General features: G+C 45.4%; 3 protein-coding genes and 1 long non-coding RNA gene across 5 annotated transcripts; 2 read left to right on the forward strand and 2 right to left on the reverse strand.

The window, feature by feature from the left end:
* Positions 1 to 736: 736 nt before the first annotated feature.
* Positions 737 to 5173, reverse strand: LOC120967283 (uncharacterized). Its single transcript, XM_040393895.2, has 2 exons — positions 1482 to 5173; positions 737 to 1246 (listed from the first exon to the last, which is right to left on the reverse strand). Exons 1-2 carry the CDS (start codon positions 4286 to 4288, stop codon positions 1243 to 1245), a joined length of 2811 nt encoding a protein of 936 aa, XP_040249829.2. The 5' UTR covers positions 4289 to 5173; the 3' UTR covers positions 737 to 1242.
* Positions 5174 to 8762: 3589 nt separating this feature from the next.
* LOC109767483 (uncharacterized) lies at positions 8763 to 12878 on the reverse strand. The gene is made up of 4 exons (XM_020326237.4): positions 12741 to 12878; positions 12536 to 12642; positions 9280 to 12299; positions 8763 to 9124 (listed from the first exon to the last, which is right to left on the reverse strand). The coding sequence occupies exon 3, from the start codon at positions 11574 to 11576 to the stop codon at positions 9312 to 9314; it is 2265 nt and encodes a 754-aa protein (XP_020181826.1). The 5' UTR covers positions 11577 to 12299; positions 12536 to 12642; positions 12741 to 12878; the 3' UTR covers positions 8763 to 9124; positions 9280 to 9311.
* Positions 12879 to 15769: 2891 nt separating this feature from the next.
* LOC109767481 (uncharacterized) lies at positions 15770 to 16609 on the forward strand. Its single transcript, XR_012186963.1, has 2 exons — positions 15770 to 16010; positions 16169 to 16609. It is a non-coding gene; the product is annotated as an uncharacterized lncRNA (long non-coding RNA).
* Positions 16610 to 18270: 1661 nt separating this feature from the next.
* On the forward strand, positions 18271 to 24388 carry LOC109767479 (uncharacterized). 2 transcript variants are annotated; one of them, XM_040391606.3, is made up of 9 exons: positions 18271 to 18483; positions 18576 to 18879; positions 19625 to 20650; positions 21017 to 21249; positions 21351 to 21477; positions 21741 to 22017; positions 22110 to 22242; positions 22328 to 22414; positions 24076 to 24388. In XM_040391606.3, the coding sequence occupies exons 3-9, from the start codon at positions 19672 to 19674 to the stop codon at positions 24211 to 24213; spliced, it is 1974 nt and encodes a 657-aa protein (XP_040247540.1). In that variant the 5' UTR covers positions 18271 to 18483; positions 18576 to 18879; positions 19625 to 19671; the 3' UTR covers positions 24214 to 24388. The 2 variants fall into 2 exon arrangements, with proteins under 2 accessions (XP_040247540.1, XP_045085454.1); XM_045229519.2 differs by lacking the exon at positions 24076 to 24388 and adding an exon at positions 23500 to 23781.
* The last annotated feature ends 1123 nt before the right edge of the window (positions 24389 to 25511 follow it).

The raw sequence follows: 25511 nt of genomic DNA on the forward strand, positions 1-25511 counted from the left end.
ACTCGCGCCCTGATCGGGGGCGTCCAACCAAACCATGGTTGGTGGGCCCCTGTCGCCAGCGCAATATAAAGAGGTGGGGTGCTAGGGCACGCATCACGAGGTGACCGTGCACCACAACACCACCAACACACCAATCCGATCTAGGGTTTGCGCTAGGCCGACGGGAAGCTCCGTCGCCACCACCTCGCCCACACTCCGCCATCATCATGGCCGGCGCTGGATCGAGCTCGTCAGCACCAGCAGAAGGTAGGTTCACCGGAAAGATCTAGCCTACCCCGATCCAAAGTGCTTCTAACACAATGGAGCATGAGAATTTCAAGGAGGTCGTGTTAAGCTGTAGTAGTTTGATAGAGCTGGTGCTGTAATCTCAGTCGCCTTATAGAGGGAGATTCCAGCAACGCACATAATCGTGCTTATTACTGCATAACCTACGTACCTGTACCATAGCCCTATCCCGTTGTATTTTGACTCTCCAGATTTCAATTTTTCGATGCACCATCTTTCTAGCAGAAATTAAAAAAAATGTTTCTGACCTCAAAAATATATATTCTTGTTCTACACCATACAAACAAATTTGGCAAATGCTGGCACAAATCTCATTCTATGGCAGGGCAGGAAAGCATTAACCTCTCTGAGAAGCTGCGTGCTACTCCATGCAGAAAGTCTCTCGGGCATTAAGAACCTCTGACATGGATTTACAACCAGACTGAAAATGGTAGCACACACAAAATCATCATTTATTCTCACGAATTACAGTCAGTCAATAGTGTCAATTAATACCGTAGCAAACAACAACACACATTGTAATTTATGCTTACAACACAATCAGTCCATGGCCGACTATTTGTACTACAACAAGCAAACACCACCACACCACACATAGAAGGAGCACTCCGGCAGCATCATGAGTACTCCCGAGCTCATGATACATGATCCGAACGTCCATTCTTATTTTTTTCTAATTTGCTCGAAAGATTGTACCAACATCTAAGCAACCACATGATGGATCGAGCAACTATGATCAAACCAAACCAAATCAAATCAAACTGGAAGCTGCGCCAAGACACCAATATGGCGCAGACGCAGACAATGCTTACGCGGAGAATCCACAGATAAACCAGTCACACAGGACGCAGGGGCAGCAACGCACACGATAGGAAAGCTTCAGTTCTGTAGATGTGCATGACCGACATATGGTTGCAGGTTGAGGGGAACTGAATACCAATTCATGGAAATGGCAGATTACCTGCAGCATAATAAACCGATATTGGCAACTAATTATATAATAGCATTTGTTTTCCGTTTTATGAAAAACAAAACTTGGCTTCAGCATATAAGTAAACTTATTCACATTTAAGTAGGGGAGATTCTTTTTCCATATGATCTCGAAAGGCTGGGTTCCACCATCATCATGATAATAACAAATGTTACCGTGGTATATCCAGGTGCTAACAAAAGGAAAGATAATTGAAGTAGCTCACCTGAGTACGCTGCGTCTGGGCAGCTGACCCTTGTGGTACAACGAGTGGCTTGACTCGTAGCGGGAAGGGTGGTGGTTCTCCATGCAACCCCACTCCAGGTTGTCCCACCATTCCTTCTCGCAGTCCACCTTGGGGGGCTTGGTGTTGTCTCCGACAGTCGGCAGACGCCTGAGGCTCCAGCAGCCCCTGATGTTGATGGCCTCGAGGTTAGGGGAAGACATCCTACGCCCACAGATGCTCTGCAGCTTGGGGAGCTCACACAGGTGGATGTACTTCAGCTTGGGAAATTCTATAATTTTATCCTGCTCTTGAAGCTCGGGTCCCAATGGGAATACCTCTCTGAGATCACCACATTGCACTATCTCGAGGGTCTCCAGTGCACCCAAGGTGACCGAAGGTGTGGCCAAGACGAGCACATGTATGAGCCTGGGGCAATAGTCTAGGTGCAAGAATACCAGACTTTCAAAGTTACCAGAGTGTTTAATGTGCGTTGTGGCCATTGTCCAGTCCCAGTCCCAGATATAGCGTGCTGTCAGTAGCTGGGACGCCCAGAATGTCTCCAGACTTTGGAAGCCTGTGGAAACGTTATCAGAGAACATACCTTGGCGGACCATGGGAATAGTGAAGACTGCGTGTAACTTGGGGCACCTCTCCACTCGGCACCATATTAGACGGGTCCATTCTGATCTTTGGGGAGGTGCAAGGACACTGGTGATGGAAGGGTTATCATACACATGCAACGATGAAACCCCGTTGCATATAAAATCAGGCAATAATAAGGCACTGGTATTCGCATCCTCCAAAAGTGTGTTCCCCTGCCCGTGCATGATCACCTTTATGATACATGTCACTTGGAGAAACCTCCGCATTAGCGGTGCCGGTGGCAGGGGTATCTTAGGGCAGTCCCACTCCCATGCCGTCACTGCTTCAGCTGGGCGGTACTTCAGGAAATCTCTGTACATGGAGTCCACCACGGTACGTGTATACGGTTGGACCTGCACTTGTTCGTCACCGCTTGCTCCTTGGACCATGCTACCAACAAGGGTAGCAGCATGGCAGATATCAATATGGCAGCCTCTTAAGGATTTATATCTCGCGGGATAAAGTGACCTAAGGAGCCTTGCATCTGGAAGCGAAATCTGCCACCCCTTAAACTTCTCTTCTTTCTGCTGCTCAAGAGATTGATCGGCATGTGGATGTGCCTTTGGCACTCCCCTTCCATCAGCTGGTGCTGATGTCGAGGTGGTGTCAATACGGAGCATGCCAGACCATTCTTGGCTTTCTTTGTGTTGTGGCCACAATATTGCACGGAGCTTCTCGCAGCCTAGCAAGATGATCCTCTCGGGGAGTGAGGTAGCATCCACTCCTCCAAGGTCGAGGGTTTTCACACTTGTGCCCGAGATGTCCAACTCTTCAAGGCTCGAGAAATATCCTTTCAGCAATAGGTTCTTCAATTCTTTGCAGCCCCTAAAAGAGATCATTTTTAACCCATAATTTCCACCAATAATGACAGTCTGGAGGCTGCGGTTTCTTGCAGCCCCAGATAAGCTTGTCATGCCTCGTGTGATGGTATTTCCCGATAAATCAAGAAGCTCCAACATCTCCATCTCTGAGAACACATCATTGTTAAAGCAGCACGTGGACTTTGTTACACGGAGCTTGCGAATGTTGCGCAGCCGTCCCCGTAAATGGCTCATGTCCCAGTTATTGGCTCCCATCACGATTAGCTCTCTGAGCTGGGTCATGAGATCCATCATCCGTGCTGACAATATCTGATCCCAATCTGTGTAGCGTAAGTCAAGCACCCACAAGCTTTGGAAGCATTCCCATAACATCGTGGTACTGCTGTCCAACTCCTTGTCTGAATTTGTGTGGTAATGATGTGCATTGCTTGTTCTTGTTCGGAGGTCTTGGCAGTGCAGAAGTGACTGGAATCTCAGGCTATGGCAACAGAGGAATGGAGGCGATGAGAAGCTAAAGGTACACCTCGAGAGCTTGAGCACGCCGAGCAGGTGTGAGTGCTGGAACATGTCATCAGGCATAACTCCAGAAGAGCTCAGCTCAAATCCACACGTTGATGTGGAAATCCAGTACTGCATATGCTCAGTAGACCTTGCCAAGTGAGAAGGAGGCATTATTGTTGACTCACCGGTATTATGCCGATTGTCAATGTCTAACAGACGCACCTCATGCTGCAGAACATCGCCAACTTGCCATGCTTTGTCAATGTCGGTCAGCGCAATGATCCTGTCGCATACCCAATAGTTACTGGTGTGGGCAGGCCAGTCGTAGTCAACAATAGGAGAGCCGATGCAGCATTGTTTCAGCACATACAAGGCACACTCAACAACAATTGCTGGATCAATGATACTGTGGCCATTCTTTTTGCAGCCGCAGGAAACTTGTGCGGCCTCATGGTGCAGTAGATAAGACCAAAGCTCCTGCGGATCTCGTCGATCTCTTGAAGCTGAAAGAACAACATCAGTTGAGGTGCTCTTCTTCACATTGTCAATCATCTTGGGGTCAAGACGAAACCTCCCTTGAAAAGTCCACAGCATCTTGCTATTGGCATATCCATATATATAGAGACCAAATTTATATACATCAATCACATCATTGCTTCCATTGTGCAGAATCACCAAGAATCTGCGATTCTGTGTGGCTTGATAGATCTCTCTGACAACTTGTGCTATCACAGTTCGGGAGCCCTGGCCCAACCCATTGAAATCATCATCCTCGTCTTGTTCGTCAAATATCTCCATCACCCACTTGGGAAGCTTCAGCTGCTTTGCAATTTCCCTCTGCATTGCTCTTGTGCTCTCCCACTTTGAGCAGTCGACGTGGATGATTTTCTCAAACTCCAGCCCTGTGGGCCTCGTCGACGGCTCATTTGATATGGAGAGGCGTTTGGCTAGAGCTTGCAGGACGGCAGATGCCCCAACACCATCCCAACCATCAAAGTAAATGGCATTCTCTCTGCTGCTTGTAGTGTCTGCCCCAAGTTCAACGAGAATCCTTTCGACGGCCACGTCAATGGTGTCCGCCTTGATATCCTGCGTGTGTGCACGGCGGTGAGGTGAGAATCAGTCAAAACTTCAAACTAGACTCCATACTACTAATTCATAAACTACACGACAAGTTGACCCGTGGTGTTAGACAATTGGCAATATTCCTATGCACAACTATCTGTTTTCTTTTTTTGAACTAACTGTTTTTTAACTCTACTAACTGAGCAATATATTATAAACTATGCTTGAATGGATATAATATATATATACATATAACATGCATAATGGAATGAAAGGTGATTTCTGTAAGTGCAAAAATACCTCTGTACGCATAGTGAATCGGATCCGTCGATCTCTAGCAAGTCATTTCGGGCTTAAAATTGACCAGTCGGCTCTTCAGCAATCTCCATATTAATTTGTCGATCAGTTCCTGACTTCCTGTCTACATTGATATATAAGTAGATGCAAATAAACAAAGCTAGCTCACATAAATCGAAAGAATCAGACAAGCAGATTTAGTACAGGAGTAGGGTGAGCTAGTCAAATACCTTGGTTAAGTTGATTAAATGGCACTATGTAGAGAATCTGTAGCTCGATAAATGCCAAGTAGATCGTTCAGGTGTCACTACTAGCTGGCTAGATTGGAGAGCAAAAAAAAAAAAAAACATGCTAAATGCTGCAACGAGATATTTGGGGTTCCTCAAGCTTGTGAGTGCACACAATTGCCTGGAAATGCCTTGGACAGAATAGAAGCAAGCAGTAAGATGCTTTACCTTTTGCTTTCCTTTTTTTGTTCTCTTTCATTGCAGGGATTACCTTTTACTTTAGCTAAAGACAGAAATCAGTTCTTTGCTTTATAGCTGTCTAGCTGCAGGATTTAAAAATAAAGATAGAGGATTCTGGTCAGGGACTGATTCTGATGCTCGGATGCTGTCTGTTCACTGCCGGATCTTCCTGCTAACTGAACAATATGGGAATGGCTAGGAGTTAATCAACTGAAATTTTGATTTGGGTCACTCAATTTGGCCTGGATTAGTTTGAAGCGTTAGATGTAAAACGAACGAACCAGATTATGTCTTCTTCCTCCAAACGCTTTCCAGATCGCATCACTGCAGTGTCTGTCTTCTTCCTCCTCCCTCTGCCTGCTGTCACCAGCCGGGCCGCATACGCCGGCGACGCTCCCGCGACCGCCTTGCCGCACCGCCCTCCTCGAAAATTCCCCCCAACCGCCGATCTTGCCGCCGCCCCTGACCATCCCTTTAGCCCAGTATCTCGCCATTTTTTTCTCCGACGAACTTGCACCACCGCCCCATCACCACCGTTCTTCCACCCCACCCCACCCTAAGATAGATCATGGGGAAGCTTCTGCGGCGATCCCCCCCCCCCCCCCACGGCTGTTTCTTCCTTCCCTCCGACGCCTCCTTTCTCCTTCTGCTGGACTTTCAACCCCCGGGTGCCCCTACACCCTCTATGAACAGTAAATTTTTTAAAAAAAGTTAAAAAAAGAAACCTTGGAACATCAAACATTCGATGTTCTTGCAAAGTTTCATCCTCACATAGCATTCGAGGAGGCCTCACCTACAAAAACAAAAAAAGTTCAAAGTTTATGTGCACTTTTGAGCAATATTTTTGTTGTTTTTGTGAGGGTTTCTCAAGTGTTATTTGTGGAGGCAAAATTTGCAAGAGCATCAAAAGTTTGATCATCTTTGATCCCCCATAGTTTCAAATTTGTTTGATTTAAAAAAATTAATTTATTGTTCATGAGGGTGTAGGAGCACCCGGGAGCTGTCACACCTTTCTCCTTCTTGTAGCGAAAATTGACTGACCCAAATCGGATTTTCGGATGACTGATATTTAGCTATTGTGGAACAATATTTGTGTATTTCAAGCCTGCCGGATCGACTCCCATGTAGAGCATTTGAATCCGGGTTTGGAGTCCTTGATTTAGCTCCTTGTCATGTTTTTTATTGGTGTTGCCCCTAGAGCGACTTGAGCAGGAAATGTGACCTCATGAGTCCAGACTTACACTAAATTGTGAGATCCTTGACCTGTTGAGTTGGAGTGTCAATAGTGTTTCAAGGGGGATAGACGACATCACTAGAAAAGGTGATGAGGTCCAGCTCCTCTCTCTCAAAGTAAAGTTGGACCTTTGCTGGTAACATGGTAAAAGTGTATGGCTTAGGGATAATCTTGGCAGGGTATCCTAGCAAAGGATGCTCCATCGTACGGGTACAGTGTGCAACCTCTGCAATATCTAAACTATTCGAGTAGCCATGTCCGTGGTCATGGACGGAGTCGGTATAAGACACACTAGTGGTCTATAGAGTCCGGAGGGTACACCTTAATAATGTTACCTTGAGTGCAAACTGGTTGATAAAGGCCAAGTGGTGTCAAGGAAATATGTTGATGGAGACATGAGATCAGAAGTGAGACTAGTTAAACATAAGACAAGTTGGACTTGTCATTCATTCAGAATTACATTACCTTTACTTCTTTTTTTCTGTATCGGAACAATGCCCCCATAATATGAGGAGGAGGCCGAAGGAAACCGTTGAGGACTCGTGGGACAACAAATCAATTTCCCGTCGCCATTATCGGTTCCCATGACAACAAATCTATGTCTATCCTACCCTTAGAAAATGAGTGGTTAGATTTTAATATACCGCTCCCTTCACCGTCTCCCTTCACCGTCAGCGGTATAGGGTACCGTAAAAACTCTCTCATATGATGACCATGTTCCTCCCTTTATTTACTTACATGCTTTATTCACATGGATCCCGTCACTGACACACCGGGTGGGGTCATTTTCCCCAAGGTACTCACATGTAGGCAGCCTTAGCCTGCAGCGACTAGACTCCGCGCCACAGGAAAGTCTTGATAACAGTGAAGATGCCCACTATTGATGCCTTCACCCTCTTAATCTCCTCCACGATGGGGAGCATGTTCATCATGATCTCCTCTTCATGTTTATTCACCCAGCTGTCTTGAGGGGTCAAGCTCGCCCAGGTTGAAGGTCGGCAGACCCGGTTTGATGTTGGTGATGTAGAACCACTTCGCCCGCCAGTTCTTCGGTGAGCACTTTCTGGTGTACTTCACGTCGTTGCACATATGTATTCCGACACCGCCTGCGATGTTTCACTGGTCCGCCTTCGGGTGCGGATTCACATGGAAGAATGGGCACCACAGATTGATGTGGGGGCGGATGCCGAGGAAACATTCGCAGAAAGTCACGAAGGTTGCGACGTGGAGAATACTATTGGAACGAGCTTATGGAGCTCAATCCCATAGTAAAAGAGTAGTCCTCGCAAGAACGGGTGCACGGGATGCGAGAGATCACACCGGACAACGAGTCCAGACTGGGGACCGGGACCGCCAGCCCCAGCCCCGACCGCCGCAGGACCAGATTCCCTGGCAGCAGAAGGCTTGCGTCCTGGAGCTTGTCTAGGTCATGAAAGAACATCGTGCACTACTTCCAATTCCTCGTCATGAAGTCGATAAGGTCATAGGTGGACCCAAGATTGCTCCCCGCCCTGTAGTCCCATAGCTAATCCTCCTTGAGCTCAAGCTGCAGACTATCCTCGCCCTCTCCATTGCGCATCAGATCTAGGTCAAGAGGTGTGGAGACGAGGACGAAAGAGTGGTTGTAGCGAAGAAGATTTGGGGGCAAAATGGTAAAAGCTTGGCAATGGCGAAGAGCGTGTGTGTAGGGAAGACATAGGTGAATGACATGGTGAATAGCAAAATGAGCCCCTCCTCGTGCCTTATACCAGAAGACACCGAAACATCCGTTGTTGTTTACTTGTCACGTGTCCCACCTTTCCTTTGAGACATCACAAGATGCGCAGAAATCGAGGTATTGATGGACGTGCACGCGGGATCCCACACATCTCCATTACCATGGCTCTTCATACTCCTATTGACTAGATTTGTCCTGTTAGAGCCATACCCGGTGACGCTTCGTCCACCCGGTCGGTTGGAACAGATTCAGATCAATTTGGTATGTTCGGGGGAGTAGGAGGAAACTGGCAGCGGCACAACTAGGGTTCCCCTCGTGTCGCCAGAGGAGGGGGCGCCGGGGGCTGGGAGAGGGGGCTGCTTGTTTCTTAGAAAATCCGGTATAGCCTGCTATTTGTGGTCCACCAGGCAAAAAAAAAAACTACTCGTAAGCGACCATAGCAATTGATCTAAAACCAATCTCTTGTGTACGCAACACACGTCAATCATCAACATCATTCATTTCACAAATTAGAATCAGAAGATTACTCAAAACACAACCAAACACCACATAGACAATAATCACAATCACCATGGATGCTTACATATCACAGTCAATCGATAACTGGCTAAGTTGAATGCCAACTTTAATTTATTTGTCATTTGCTCGAAAGCTTTTGTACCCTCATCTATGCAACCAGATGACAAGTAGTTGGACCGATTGAGCAAAGGATGACTATAACAAACCAAATCAAATCAAACCAAACTGGAATGCACAATACGACACCATGGCAATGTTGATGTAGAGAACTAACAAACCAATCAAACAGGAGGCAGAAAGCTTCAGGTAGGTAGCACTTGGTTTACGCATATTGTGTTGAATGAAGTGCTGAAGATGAACTCACCGAAAGGATGCATTTCCTAAAGAAAAATAATAAAAAACAATGTTACAAAACATTAACCACATATAATTGCACTTTCTAGAAAAGAAAAGGTGGTAACTTGGTTCGACATACAAAGAGGTAAGTTTCTTTGCAGAGTAAAGAAAGAAAGAGCTATATATATGTATAGATCACCTGAGTAGGCTACCTCTCGGCAGCTGGGCCTTCTAGTACAATGAGTGGCTCGGCTCGTAGAGGGAAGGATGGTGGTACTTCTCCAACCCATCCCACTCCAGGTTGTCCCACCATTCCTTCTCGCAGTCCACCTTGGGCGGCATGGTGTTGCGTCCGACCAATGGCAGACGCTTGAGGCTGCAACAGCCCCTGATCTTGATGGTCTCTAGTTTAGGCGCCCACATCCTGCACCCACTAATGCGCTGCAGCATGGGGAGCTCGTGCAGGTGGATGTGCCTCAGCTTTGGAAATTCTAGAATTTTATCCTGCTCTTGAAGCTGAGGGTCCAAAGGGAAGACCTCCCTGAGATCACCACAGTACACTATCTCGAGGGTCTCCAGTGCACCCAAGGTGTCTCCCTCCCATTTGGAGAAGGGGAGAACATGTACGAGCCTGGGGCAATGGTCCAGATGCAAGAGGTTCAGGTTATAAAAGTAGCTTTGGGTTGGCCTGTCCCAGATGTAGCATGCAGAGAGGAGCTGGGAGGCCCAGAATGTCTCCAGCCAGAAAAAGCTCTTCACATTACTGCCTTCAGGAGTAGTGAAGACCGTGTGTAACTTGGGGCACCTTTCCATTCGACACCATCTTATACTTCTCCATCCTGATCCTTGGGGTGGTGCAGGGATACTGGTGATGGCCGGGTTATCGTACACATGCAGTGATGTAGCCGCTTCACATAAAAAATGAGGCAATAATAAAGCACAAGTATCTGCCTGTCCAGGGATACTGGTGATGGACGGGTTATCCTCCAAGAGTTTGTTGCTCTGCCCGTGCATGATCACATTTATGATACATGCGACCACTTGGGTCCATTGCCTTACAAATATCTTGGGGCAGTCCCGCATCATCACTATTGCAACTGGGCCGCCCTTCAGTATATCTCTGTACTTTGAGTCCATTAAGGTACTTGTATGCGGTTGGACTTGCACTAGTTCGTCACTGCTTGTTCCTTGGATGTTGCTACCACCGACGGTAGCTGCATGACAGACATCAATATGTATGGATGAGCCTCCTAAATACCATCTTACAGGAGAAAGTGACCTAAGGAACCTTGTATCCATGAGAGAAATCCGCCATCGAGCCTTAAATATTTCTTCTTTCTGTCGTTGGATGGATGGATCGACATGTGGATGTGCAAGTGGTGCTTCCCCTCCGTCAGCTGATGTTGATGTCGACATGGTGTCGATACTCAGCAGCACACCAAACCATCCTTCCCTTATTACCTTCTGAGGCCACAATATTGCCCGGAGCTTCTCGCAGCCTAGCAAGATAAGCTTCTTGGGGATTGAACTGGTTTCCACTCCTCCAAAGTCGAGCATTTTTACTCTTGTGCCTGAGAGGTCCAGCTCATTGAGATTCCCCAATGATCCTTTCAAGAACAGGTTCTTCAATTCTTTGCATCCCCTAAAAGAGATAATCTTTAACCCATCACATCCACCAATAATCACAGTTTTGAGGCTATTGTTGCTTTCTGGCCCAGATAAGGTTGCCATGCCTTGTCTGACGATATTTCCAGAAAAATCAAGAAGCTCCATGTTCCACATACCTGAGAACACATTGTTGTTGAAGTAGCAGGTGGACTTTGTTACTCGGAGCTTGCGAATGTTACGCAGCCGTCCCTGTAGATGGCTCATGTCCCAGTTCCTGGCTCCCATCACGTTTAGCTCCCTCAGCTGGATCATGAGATCCATCACCCTCGCGGACAAGATCTGATCACAATCCGTGTGGCGCAGGTCAAGCACCCACAAGCTTTGGAAGCATTCCCACAACACTGTGGTGTTGTGGTCCAACTCCTCCTCCTTTTCTACATCTATGTTGTGTGTTCTTGTTTGGATGTCTTGGCAATGATCAAGCCACAGGAATCTCAGGCTGTGGCAACATAGGAATGGAGGCAATGAGAAGCTGAAGGTACACCTTGAGAGCTTGAGCACGCCGAGCCGGTGTGAGTGCTGAAACATGTCATCGGGCATAACTCCAGAGGGGCTGAGCACAAATCGACAAGTTGCTTTTGAAATCCAGTATGGAATATGCTCGGTAGACCTTGACAGGTGAGAGGAAGGCATTACTGTTAAATCACCAATATTATGCCGGTTTTCAGTGCCCAACAAACGCAGCTCACGCTGCAGAACATCTCCAACTTGCCAAGCTCTCTCAATGTCTGCCAGTGTGATGATCCCATCGCATACCCAATAGTTACTGGTATGGACAACCCAGTCATAGTCAACGATGTGAGGGCCAATGCAGCATCGTTTTAGCATATATTTGGCACACTCAGCAGCAATTGCCGGATCAATGATGCAATGACCATCCTTATTGCGGGAAACTTGTGCAGCCTCATGGTGCACTAGATAAGACCAAAGGTTTTGCGGATCTCGCCCACCACTGGAAGCTGAAATAATAACATGTGTTGTTGTGCTCTTCTTCACATTGTCTATCACCTTGGGGTCAAGTCGAAACCTCCCTCAGAAAGTCCACAGCATCTTGCTATTGGCATACCCATATAGATAAAGACCAAAATGTGATATATCAATCTCTTCATTGCCTCCATTGTGCAGGATCACCAGGAACCTGGAAATCTGTATAGCTTGATTGATCTCTGCGTTAACTTGTTCTATCTCACCGCGGGAGCCTTGGTCTAAACCATTGAAATCATCCTCCTCATCTTCCTTGTCAAACATGTCCATCACCCATCTGGGAAGCTCCAGCTGCTGCGCGATTTCCCTCTGCACTGCTCTTCTGTTCTCCCACTTTGAGCAATCGATGTGGATGATTCTCTGAAACTCCAGCCCGGCAGGCCTAGCCAATGCCTCATTTGATGGTGTGAGGCGTTTGGCTAAGGCTTGCAGGACGGCAGATGCCCCAAGGCCATCCCATCCATCAAAGTAGATGGCATTCTCTCGGTTGCTGCTTCTTCTAGTGTCCGACCCAAGTTCACAAAGAATCCTTTCGACAGCCACATCAATGGAGTCCGCCTTGATGACCTACATGTGTGTGCAGAGGGGACTTGCGAATCAGTTCAATGTTAAAACTACGTAACCAATACTAAAGGGGCATGCACATTAGTATGCACATACATGATCTGAACTAACTAATGACCGTGCTGATATATAGAAAACTCTACCCAAATGTACCACAATTAAATATTTTGCAAACTATGCTCAAGTAGATGTAAAATATAACATGCAGAATGGAATGAAAAGTGATTTTGTAAAAATACCTCTGTACGCATAGTGAATTTGCCAGATCTGTCAATCTATATAGCCTCTAAGTTGATTCCATTTTGGACTTAAGATCCGGTCAGCTCTTCAACAATATCCTAACTTCCTGTATACATTGATATGCAAGAAGGCACGATAAATAAAACTAGCTTCATAAATCTGAAGAAGCAGGCAGCATGTGAGATGAGCTAGTTTAATATATACCTTGGTTAAGTTGAACATCTGGAACTATCTGGAGAGTACATAGCTCGATAGAGGCCAAATAGATTGTTCAGGTGCTAGTACAAGATGGCCCTATGGAGAGCCAAGCAGGGACAATTGGCGTGCTTCATGCTTTTGTGTGTCTCTGTGTGTGTGTACAAATGCCTTAGACTGAATAAAAGAAAGTAGTGATACCCTTTTGCTGTTTCATTGAGAGAATTAGCTTTTGCTTTTCACTAAAGACAGAAATCAGTTCTTTGCTTGTGGGTGGCTAGCTGCAGGATTTGAAGATAAAGATGAAAGATTGCAAGGCTGTCCATTCACTGTCCAATCTTTTGTGTATTTCAAGGCACCAGGTTGGAAGAAACTCTGAAGTATGGCATACAGATGTGGGTTAACTTGCATATTGCCATTGGGGAAAGGTAAGCGCTACTTGTTATGTTGTGGAATGCGGCTGATGTCTCTAACCAGCATAGCTTGGAGAAACGTGATACATGGATTCGTATAAGGATCATACTAGAAGGCTTCCATCCTTAGCTTTCCTTTATAATCGAAACATGCTTCACACACTGCTAGAAACATTACGCAGACTACTTAATAAACTGCTAGAAGCCTAGAAACATTACACAATACTGAAACTGCCGCACCTGAAAATGTTTTAGGGTTAGCTTATGTTAAATAGCTGGTTCGGCGTGAATAATTAATCCTCAAGCCCTTCTAGAGATTTCAATACAGACTACATACGGATGTATATAAACATATTTTAGAGTGTAGATTCACTCATTTTGCTCCGGATGTAGTTCATATTGGAATCTTTGAAAGGCCTTATATTTAGTAACGGAGGGAGTACTTAGGAGATGTCACAGCACGATAAGAAAGAGGCATGGTGCAGAAAGCAAGCGTAATAACTGTCGTTACATGAAAATGGAATACACTTTTGCTGACTGCTTTTACATCGAAAGGATTGTTAAGACAAGCACAACAAATAGATCGTGTTCTTGACAAATAGCAGTACACGCACATAACAATGTGCCATCGAAAATATCCATTCTGAAGACACGGTCTGAACTGTACTAAACACACTACACGCAGCATTTACATATCTGTCAGATACGGTCAGAAACACTGCATAGTCGATACAGAGCAACGCAGGATTAATCAAGAATGTTTTTTTTTTCCTTCTTTGACCACCATCCCATCCCGTCCCCATCCGCCCGCCCCCACCCATTGGTCCAATCTGTCCTATCCAGCACCTCCTTCTCCATTATTGTTTGATGCGTGCATGTGTGATTTGTGTGTATGCATGATTGAAGATATTTCCCATAGGTTTCTGTTTGTGCTAGATAATTTTCTTCAGTGTCACCATTTGTATATTTTAAGCTAAATCTTATATACCTAAATAGTTGATCCCAACTATAAGATTTGTCTCAACATGCACACACCCCACCTCATCATGCATGCCACATCACTACAATTAGCATTAGCATTTGCATTCCACCTCCTTCTCCAACTTGGCCCACTGCATGCATGCGTCCGTGTCAGCAATCCTTTAATTACCGTAAACTTTAAGAGGCCATGAATAATCCTCAGGACCTCATCCACGTGATGCTTCACCTCCTCCGTCCAGTTTGCTTTGCATCCAAAAAAAGTCTGTAACTGACGAGGAATTCCAAAGGTTCAGCTCACCATCCATACATTTAATCACCTCTCCTTCGTCCCTCTTCACCTCACCATTTGCACATGTTTTTCTGTCCGAGATGCCCCCAGGCTCAGTTTGATGCCTTCTTTCCCAGAATCCCAGTAATGTCTCTTTCCATCTGCCGTGAAGCCAAATGATGATTTTTGTTTTGTTTATGTATTAGGTGATTCATCATTCCTTCTGTTTTTGTGAGACGGTGTGCAAACAAAGCCCCGTCCTTCTTCCTGATGTTTTATGCCAATGTTATTCAACAATTCATGTCCACCACCAGCTCTTCCGTACGTATATGTAGATGAACTTGCTGCATACATGTATATACTGATCCACATGTTATAGGTATCTATCCATCCCTCCCTTGATCCGCTGATCTACCAAAGCTCCATTTTAGATTCTTGAAACAATTTTTCAGGTTAAATAATCTCTCGCCAGATAGAGAAGGCTCCACATGGAGTGTAGGGGGCAGCGAAATGTTTAAGGTGACAATATTGATAATGTTTTTCTTTTATTTGTTTCATGTGTAATACTAAAATTTCATAACTTCTATTTAATTCGTTTCAGGGTCAGAACGAATTGGAGATAGGAAAAATAGAAGTTATTATGCTCGGAAGCTATTTTTTTGCGTGAGAGGTCTTTCCTCTTATTGTACTTCAGATTTTGCAGGAAACCTTCAAGCGGATTTATTTGCCCGCGACATTCAGGTTTTCAGGCCTTTTTATTTTATAAATCCCCCATTTATAATTGGATTACGGGAAAGGCCTGTAGCAGTTTAATCTGAAGTTTCATTATCTGAGTTCAGTGTTTGGAAGCAATAACTGGTCACTCCGAGGTCTACGTAGGTAACTTGCTGTTCAGTTAAGAAATTATTCTTTATGGCCTTTCAGATAACCTTTCACTCACTAAAATATTGCATACAAAAAATTTCACTACATGAGGAAGTGTTAATAACACATATGTCTCCACATATCAAATTTCCATGTAGTTAACCTTGCATTTGGTTAGTTCGTAATTTTCTTTGCCGGTTACTAACTAACTGTTTTTCCATGCTAAACAGTGTAAAACAAAAACGTATGTTTACCAAAGTTTCAGATCGCGGGGGAAAACAGCGCGATCGCGGCGCTATCGCCTGCTGGAAGCCTTCCCGCGAGGCAATCCCGTAAAAAACGCGATCTGTCGCTAACCGCTCGATCGCGCGCGAAACGACGCTATCTGACTTCGCTGACGCTGCAAAATCGCGGGCATGGGCCGAAAGACTGAAACACAAGGGGCCCAAAGGCCCCAAACATACCAGAAACGGCCCAAATTTAGCGATGGTATATAATACCTCCTCCAGAAAACCTAGCTCGTGTTCCCCCATTCCCTTCTCTCCCTCCCACCAAAAAGTTTGCGGCGGCTGCGCTGTTCTTCCCAGCAGCGCCGACTGCTGCTTTCGTTGGAAGCCAGATTCGGTTGCGGGGGAGATGGAAAGGCGACCGGCGACGAGGGGCCTCTGCACGCCGCCGCCTCTGCGACCACCATGACATCTCAGTCTCACTCTCACACGGTTCCAGCAGCCGGGGCAAGCACATCACCAGGAGGTAGAGGAGTCCTCTGATTCCATAGCTCATTGGTAGAATATTCAGACTTGTTTGTTGATTCAGATTGTAGGCTTTGGGATTCGGATTTGTTTGTTGATTCCGATTCTATAGCTCATTGGTAGAATATTCCATAGCTTATTTGTTTGTTGATTCAACAGAAGCTCGCATGCTGGACCAGGAACTTCTGCTATTAATCCACTTAAAAGGAAGAGGGGTGTCTATGGTAAGAAGAAGAAGATGATCCCTGTTACTCCTCAAGAAGATCTGCTCTTTGCTTCCTCTGCTTCAGAAAGTGACGACGACGAGGACACCGACATGAGTTCTGGTTCTGACATGTGAGCTTGTCGGTTTCTCTATGAAGTTCGTTTTGGCGCTCATGATTCTATCCTTTCCTGTGTGCTTTTGACAAATGAATTGTGAAGACTTTGTGATGCATGTAATGGACTATGGACATGTTGCTGTTGTTACTGAACTTAAGTGCTGAACTGCTGATGTTATGCTTGATGCAGTCTTGAATTTATATTTCTATTTATCTGTTGAACTGCTGCAGATTGTTATGTTCGAATTTATATTGAGAATCCTCTGTTTTCTACTGAAAATACCCTGTTTTCTTGGACTTTGATGTTTACGTGCTACACTATACATATTTGGCCACAAGTAGGGAGTATAATCCTAACGGTTCCTCCACAAAGCGAGTTTTCCTTCTGAATGCATTTAAGGGATTTCCTATTTAGCATTGTTTTATCTCACATGTAGTTACTTTTTTCTTGCTATTTCATGAGATTCTTTATCACGAATTTTCCGCTGCAACGCGCGGGGTCTCTTCTAATTGTGTTAAGAAGATGGGGGGCAGCAGTGGACAGCCCTGTTTTCCTAAAAAATATATTTGTTAAAGATGTGTGCCTTATATGTTTATGTTTGTACTATCATCAAATTGTTGGAGAAGCTTTCCTTGTGCCCGGGAAGAGTAAACATAGGATGGTTGAGCAATAAAGTTGCACTGGTTACTCTCATGTCTTGGTCTTTCGAGAAAGACAGTAGGTTTTCCTATTTATGTTTGGTATCTTCCGCTGACATATGTTGCTTCTCCTTGTGAGAACTATTTTTGAAGAAGATGCTGAATCATGTATTGCCTCCATGTTTCTGAGCTTTGAAATTGCAACTTTATTTCCGCAGCTTGAAGTTATTGGGAACACACGGAACCCTGATGGACATGATGGTGACGACCAAAACCACCGCCACAATTAAGCTAACAATGACAACCATCTATGAATATTTGAGGCTGAAATATTGTTTGGAACTATCATATTTGAGTCTATGTACCTATGCCACAGATAAAATCGACGAGCCGTCTTGATGGTGTATCTCCTAGAATTTGTGTTATGTTTGTAAGAGAAGATTGTTGTTGTGAGCCCATTTGTCTTGTTGTGATTTATTCCAGAATATTTATTAATTTTTAATGTTATATATTCATTCAATTATAGTAACATGTGAATAGATTTCAGTTTTGAGTCATGTAGAACAAGGTATACTTTTCATGGTAATGTCGTTATGCAATTCCAAAGTTTGTCATCCAAACCGGATTTGGTATTGAAACCTCAGAGACATTTCAAGGGCCAATTCAGTGAACAACCAAACAGGCGAATTCGTATTCGTGCCATTTAGTTTCTCACTAAATTGGAATTTTAGTCCAATTCAATACGGAGCTTTCCAATACGGACATCCAAACGCAACGTTAGGGGAAAGAAGCGAAGATGAGGAGATGAGCATGGAGGTGGGAGAGGATGAATCGGGGCACTTCTGTTCCAGTGGGCTTCTGTTACGAAGAGGAAACCACATGTTTCGGTGCTCAAAGGCTGCTGTTGCGTGCTAATGAAAATTGAATCCCACTATTTGTGTATTTAAATGCAACACATGACATTAGCTGCAAAAATAGAGTTGTTGATGTGGTTAGGCTGCTGAGGTGGATAGGGTGCATGTTAAGATAAATCAAATAGTTGTTGGATTATACATGGATATGACCGTAAGCCCTGGTTTATCTCTAAGGCCCATTTAGATGCATGACAAATGGTGGAAATTTTAATATCATACTTTCACAGTAAGAAAATTGAGACCTATTTATAAGGGTTACTCTACAACATTGCCATTGAGAGCTTGGGAAGAGGAGTTGTACACGCCTCCTCCTCCGCTGCCCGCCTCGCCAACCGAAAGGTATGATTCGTTCATCCCATGTGTACCGTACACAGGGCCCCACATGGTCGAGTCCACCCCGCAGTCGTCGTCGTCGTCGTCTCTAGCGGTCAAAGCTTAACCCCCGCGTGCGGATCTTTCTCCATGGCCCACCACGCCCACGGCCGGAGCGCGCCGCCATGCCTCACTGCCGGCGAGTCGAACCCGCGCCGCGCGCGCGCCCTATACTCGCTGGTGGCGGCTCGATCGGTGCGCCGCCGCTTCCCGTCTTCGCCACATCGCGGTGAGTCCGATATTTATTTCTGGATCGGTTGGTAGATTTCTCCTCCGGTGCCAGGGATTGCCGATTTGAGATCTGCCATATATTCCGTCCAGGGAGGATGCTTTTTTCCTTGGAATGCTCTCCGGCAGGTAGCTCGTCGCCGGCGCATGGCCAATAAGTGAGGAGGGGAATGTGCCCCGGCATGTAGTAGATGTAGATAATCAAACTCCGGTGAATTGAAAACTCTGCTGGGCCGGCAGCTGCTGACTAGGTCGCCACACCCTACCTATCGTGCTGACTCCTTCCCTGTTTTGACTTCCTGGCCGCGTCCCCTCACCCCGCACTGTAAACAAACGCGCAAAGGGAGGAAGAACATCTCACCCTCAGATAAGCAAGGCCAACTCAGAGAATTAACAGGTAAACACTGCTTGACTGAATCAAACTTACTTAGTTTGTGAGATTATTATGTGTCTTCGTTGTCCCCCGCTGTTTTTTTTTGTCATCTTTCTGCACACGGTATTTTGGGGATATTTTCGAATGAATCTTGCCTCATAGACTAGCATAATATGTAGTATGCTTTGAGGGGTTTGGCTTCAAGATCATTGCTTTGGGGGTGGCAATTTCTCAACAGTCTAAACACAAGACACCCAACCCCCGCTTTGCCTAGGACAGGGGCAGCCCCTCGGATCTTTCAAGGCTAAAATCAAGGGTATGACACCAAAATAGTGCACATATGTGAGGTATAACAAATCAGAATCCCGATTCCCTTCCTCCTGGTTCGCCTTGGCCTTTTCAGTTTTCCCTTGCCCCCGTCTCAGCAAGAGGGGAAAATTGCTTCTCTGCCATAAGAACGCAATTCCAAACTGGTAATTCTAGCAATATCTTGTGTTCTTGAATCAAGCTGAGCACAGAGCACTCCTGTTCTGTCCTACTTCTAAAGATGTGCCTGCAAAAGCATAGGTCTCATTGATGCCAAATTTCTCTATGGATTGTATTTTTATTTAACACTGTTTATTTTTTAAACTGAACTTACTTGCTCAAAGCTAAACTAAATCCCGCTGTACTTTTTTGTTGGAGAGGTAAAATTCGCCCTCATATTACATAGTAACAATTGTGTCTCAAGTAAGCACACTGATACTAGTTTACATTCTAACGCACGCAGGCAAGCCACACCTCTCCTCCTTTTACAAATTTGATCTTGGTTTGCAAATGGATAATGAAGGGAGCAATGTTAAAAATTTCCTTCATGCTAATGGACATGTGGTGCTTGAAAGAGTGGATAACAACTATAATCTAAGATCTTTCACTCAAAAAGAGATAGAAGACATCACCGGTGGGTATGGCATCGTGCTGGGAGAAGGGGGGTTTGGTAAGGTTTACAAAGGAAAACTCGATAATCATCGTCCAGTCGCAGTAAAGATATACAAAAATGGAACCAAGAAAGAAGAGTTTGCCAAAGAGGTGATAGTGCATTCCCAGATAAATCACAAGAATGTTGTCAGACTGTTTGGTTGCTGCACAGATGTAAATGCTCTTACGATCGTTATGGAGTTTGTATGCAATGGCAACCTCTACAACATCCTCCACTGCTGCAGCAGCAATGCTAATGGTTCTATCCCCTTCCCTTTGGACAAACGTCTGGACATCGCCATTGAGTCAGCTGAAGCATTATCATGCATGCATTCAATGTATAGTCCTGTTCTTCATGGTGACATCAAACCTGCTAACATACTGCTAGATGAAAATCTTCGGCCAAAGATATCGGATTTTGGGATAGCAAGATTGATTGCCGCTGACGAGACTCAGCATACAAGACATGTCATTGGTTGCATAGGTTACATGGACCCTTTGTTCTGTCAAAGTGGGATTCTAACTCCAAAGAGTGATGTATATAGTTTTGGAGTCGTTTTGCTGGAAATCATCACCCGAAAGAAAGCTGTGGACGGGAACATCATCCTTGCTCAAACTTTTGCTGAAGCCTGGAGAAAAGGGAAAAAGATGAGACAAATGTTTGATGTGGAAATTGCGAATGATAAAAAAAACATGAAATTTCTTGAAGGTGTCGCAAAACTTGCAGTCGAATGCTTGAAAATGGAGGCCAAAGTGCGTCCAGAAATGGTTGAAGTAGCAGACAGACTTAGGACAATTAGAAAAGCTTACCACCAACGCAAGGGCAGAAATAATACAGGTAATAAGGAATTTGTACTGTTCTTTCCGATTGTCATGGAAATTTTAATACTAGTTAACTCAATAGAGGTGAACTGTGCAATGGTAAAAAAGCATTGTTTTTATTGAACAAGATATAAATATTGGGAATTCCTTGTATGCCCTTAACATGTTTTGTGACTCCCATTCCTCCTGTGCTAAAAGTTATCGTATTGATGGTTCAGTCCACAGGGTCAACCAATAGTAGATCCCAATTTCATTCAGATTTGTGACATCAGGAACTTGAATGTCGATAAATATTCGTTGTGCTAAATAGAAGAACTAAATATAATGTTTATTGAACAGTTTCTCATGTTAGATATTTTTTTTTGATTGCCCCCTAATGCAGGTAGCAACTCTGGGCTTACTAAAAGTGGAAAGGCAGAGGATGTCAACAACACCGACCAAATTCCACCATCTGTGGTACCGACCATTTCCATGTATGAACTAAAGGAAATAACCAGGAACTTTAGCAATGATGCTTTAATAGGAGATGGCTTCTATAATAAACTTTTTTTCGGAGTGCTCAAAGACGGACGTAAATCCGTGATCAAGAAGCTTACTAAAGAAAATATTTTGGAGGTCATGTCCGTGTGCTTCACCTTTTTTCTGCATTCCAGTTAATGCTCTTCGTTTACCAGTACAACAACGCTTACCTTCTAACTTCTGCCCTTCTGCTACAGGTTCCGGTTGTCTCAAGATTCAGACATGAGAATATTATCCAGCTTTTCGGATACTGTGTTGAAGGAGACACCCATGTTCTTGCTTATGAGTATGCATCCAGGGGATCCTTGCACGGTATTCTTCATGGTGAGTTGTTACTTTGAGATTTTTGTGTGCTTTCTGGTATTTACATTAACTTTGTAGGCCTAAATAGTAAGCAAGGCCTTTGGAGAGAGGGGCACTTTGTTGTGTTAATGTTCGCGTTTGTGCCATATCAAATCTGGAACTTCTATGAGCCAGAAAAGTCATCAAATGTAACAAGCATTATCAAATTGATCAACCCTACGAATACTGCATTAAAAAATAGTCTCTTGCGAAAAGCTGATATTTCTTGTGTTTTATGATGGCAGGTAAAAAGAATGTTAGGGGAGCTGAACCAGCACTGGTGCTATCATGGACACAACGCGTGAGGATTGCCCTGGGTGCTGCAACTGGGCTCGAGTTTGTCCACGAGAAAGCACAGCCTTGCATTGCCCACGGTTTCATCAAGTCCAGCAAGATATTTCTCTTTGACAGTGACGTTGCAAAGATTGGTTACCCTGGTGTTTCCAGACCGGCCTATATCGACTTATTAGACAGAGACACTTACCGTCACATTCCATCCTGTTATGATGCGTATGCGCCTGAGTATGCAACAAAATTTTTTCACTGCTGTCAGATTCTTCCACCTGGTTTGCAAAATCATTAGTCTCCTACTTATCTAGTCTTTGTTGTGTCAGGTATCGATTGACGGGACAACTTTCTACAATGAGTGATGTCTACAGCTTCGGGGTCGTGCTGCTGGAACTTTTAACCGGTCGAAAGACAGTTGATAATACACAACCCCCTGGCGAAAAATCCCTCGTGACATGGGTACGTAATTACGTATGCATTGCATTCGCCGATATAATTTGTTCAGAAGATGTGATAGCAAAACTCTAATGACATCAACATGCAGGCTACACCAAGACTTTCTGAATGCAAGGTGCAAGAATGCGTGGATCGGAGGCTAGGAGGAGATTACCCTCCTAAGGCTGTCGCCAAGGTATGTTCTTGAACCCTTTTTTCTTTTACCCAAACAGTAGGGGAAGGCAGAAGCCCCTACGCTTAAATTTTTATATGTGAAAAAGGAGCAATTGCATAAGAATTACAAAGAAAAAGAGAGAGACAAAAAGGTCATGGGCGAGAAGCCCCCAAAATTATTAAACAAGATCAGATTACTGTGATTATCCAAGCTAATAAGGCTTGTTTTAAATGGTCTAACCCTGTGGCTGATATGATGTAATCTCTCTTGAAAACACTTTCTATCTGGCAAAAGACACTGCTGGAAAATGAAGCCATTTCTCTCCTTGCAAATATACCATAAGACCAAGACACAGATCTCCCAAAAAAAAGGGCCAGCAAAAAAATCTGATGAGCATAAGCAGTAATCTACCCTACCCCGAGTAGTTCCAATAGCGACGATCAAAAGAACAATCCAAAAACAGATGATTTCTTGGTTCAGTAACATGCCAATCCAAATATGATCAGCGTTGGGCACATAACACAATTCAGCCTCGAATCAAGGCACCAGTTTTTCCTTTGCACTAAATCTCTTGTGTTTAGCCAGTCCAACAAAAGTAACCATGCAAAGACCTAAACCTTCCCGAGAGAACCCCAGGACTGAAATATCCTTTTTTAGAGAAAATGAACATAGGCGTGGGAAGGAAACTGTCAATAATTCATCTTTCCACTATCTTTTCAGAAAAGAATTGTTTAACTTGAGCCTGGCGTGCAGGGAGCAATGCTTCTGAACGTATCAAAGAACGATGAGACACCTTTCCACCAAAACCAGCCTACCTTCCCCTGAGTGAGGGGAACAGAGCCACCGTTTAATTTATGCAAATCAGATCAACCCAAGGTGTGTCAGCCCGGCTGTAGAATTTATGGAAAAGTTTGATCAAATGTTGAAGATCATCATTGGCCCAAAGACAACGCCTCCTGGCTCTGTCAACGTGTTGAATAACAGATTTGAAAAAAGCTTAAGCAAGGACATAAAATATGTAGGGGTAGTAGAAACACAGTTAGCTTCCTGCCATAAGAAATGAATCTTGAGTATGCATTTAACTTGCGTCCAACTTTGTCCGCCAGGGGAGTGATCACTGACGGTGGGATGTGTAGTACCAAGCTGTAACTCTTAAGTAAGTAAACGGAATTGAACCAACAGTGCATTCAAGCATGGAAGGTAGCTCAGCAGTTTTAACAGGCGGCATATTGATGGGCAGTTTGACACTAGACTAGATTTAGCAAAGTTCATTCTCAAACCAGTAGCCAAAGCAAAGTTACCAAGAGTCTACTTGAAAAGTCCAAGCTGATTTGGGCAAGCCTACATAACAAAGCAAGGAATCGTTTGTGTACTTCATTATAGGAAAGTCACGCTGCTCAAAGTGAACTGAATCATTTCCTCAAAAAAAAAAAAAAAAGTGAACCGAGTCATCCCTCTGTTATCATTGCCAAAACAGGAATTTTCCTGTGGTGCTAGCGCTCATGGTCGTTGGATTGGCGGACCTTTGGTCCTTTGGTCGTCGGAATAAGGGAGGAAGTCGTATTCTCCATATTATCTTGTTTGCCATTCTTAAAGATGTTGTATTGGTGTTTCTAACCTCACGGTAAGTTTCTGAAAGTTTTAACGATTGCTCTCGTGGTTATTGACGCTCCGGCAAGCAGATGGCTGCAATCGCGGCGCTTTGTGTACAGTACGAGGCGGACTTCCGGCCACGAATGAGCGTCGTCGTCCAGCTTCTGAGGACTATTTCCGCCGATAATGAAGCACATCTGGAGTCTGAGGCATCGTCCAAGCAGTGAATAGCATGTGAATTGTGATGTGATGTTGTGGCGGAATATAATCATGGGTTCAAAGATCATGCGCGATATCGCTACGGCCCATGATATTTCAATAAGTAGCTAAGCATTCGCCCTTTGCGGTATTGGATTCTCATTGTGCACATAAATTTAGACATTGGGTTTGGATTTTGGCATTCGGGTAGCCATGTTCCAATTCCTATTTCCTCCACGTAGCTCAAGGTACGTGCCCTCACGAGTCGTCTGGCTCCACGGTCTCGCGAGGCTCCGGAGGCTCGCGAGGGTCGAGCGCCTCGTCCGATAGGATCGCCTGGCGCCTGGCCTTGCAAGCCCCCTGAATACCCTGCATGTAGCGCTGGTGCGTGACGGCCATGTCCAGCAGGCCAAACGGCATGCGAAGATAGCTGTGGGGGCAGCCCCCACTCCTTCCGACACGGGATGGCCAGAAGAGCTCCTGAGAAGCAGCCTTGTTGAGGCTCGAGATGTTGACGCAGACGCGCAGCTCGCCGCTCATGTCCTGGGCGGCAGCTGCACTAAGCGACGCGGGTCAGCGCTCGCCGCGCATGGCCCGCGCCTCCTGAAGCTCTTCGATTGCCTTGGTGATGAACTCCTGAGCGCTTGGTGCTTCGCGCTCTGTGCCCTGCTCCCGGAAGCGCGTGTTGAAGCACGCCTCTCTCGTGACGCTGGTCAGGTCAGAGGCCCTCCAGAGGAGAGCCCCCGTGCCCAACCTAAGAGGGCGCGCCGAGCGTGCCTTCCTATGCGGAAGGGAAAGGCGCCCCAGCTGAGGGCGCGGGGCTCGAAGCACGATCGTCAGATGCCCCAGCCTCCTGAGCGCTCCTGAGGAGGAGCTGCTTATTCTTCTTGGGAACGACCTCAGGGGGGTGGATGGCGCCCTCGCCATCTGAATTCACGACCGTCGCGGCCTGGTAAGCGCGCTCGAGGGAGCACACCGCATCCTTCTCATCGCAAGCGACTGTGATGATGCCGCAGCTTCCTGGCCTCTTGAGGACGTTGTAGCCGTGGTGAGTCGCCGCCATGAACTTGGCAAGGGTCGGATACCCGAGAGTGGCGTTGTATGGGAGACGAATGTGAGCGACGTCGAAGTCAATGAGCTCGGTGCGGTAGTTGTCGCGCTTGCCGAAGGTGACGGGTCGGTCACCCCTGAGAAAGGCTTGGTGGGGAGGAGCTGATCGTAGGGCACCTGTAGTGTCTCGAACGTCTCAGCAGAGAGGACATTCAGCCCCGCCCCACCGTCAATAAGTGTCTTCGTAACGAGGATGTTGCTGATGGTTGGTGAGCAT

Source organism: Aegilops tauschii, chromosome 6 (assembly GCF_002575655.3).
Source record: "Aegilops tauschii subsp. strangulata cultivar AL8/78 chromosome 6, Aet v6.0, whole genome shotgun sequence".
NCBI classification, from domain to species: domain Eukaryota; kingdom Viridiplantae; phylum Streptophyta; class Magnoliopsida; order Poales; family Poaceae; genus Aegilops; species Aegilops tauschii.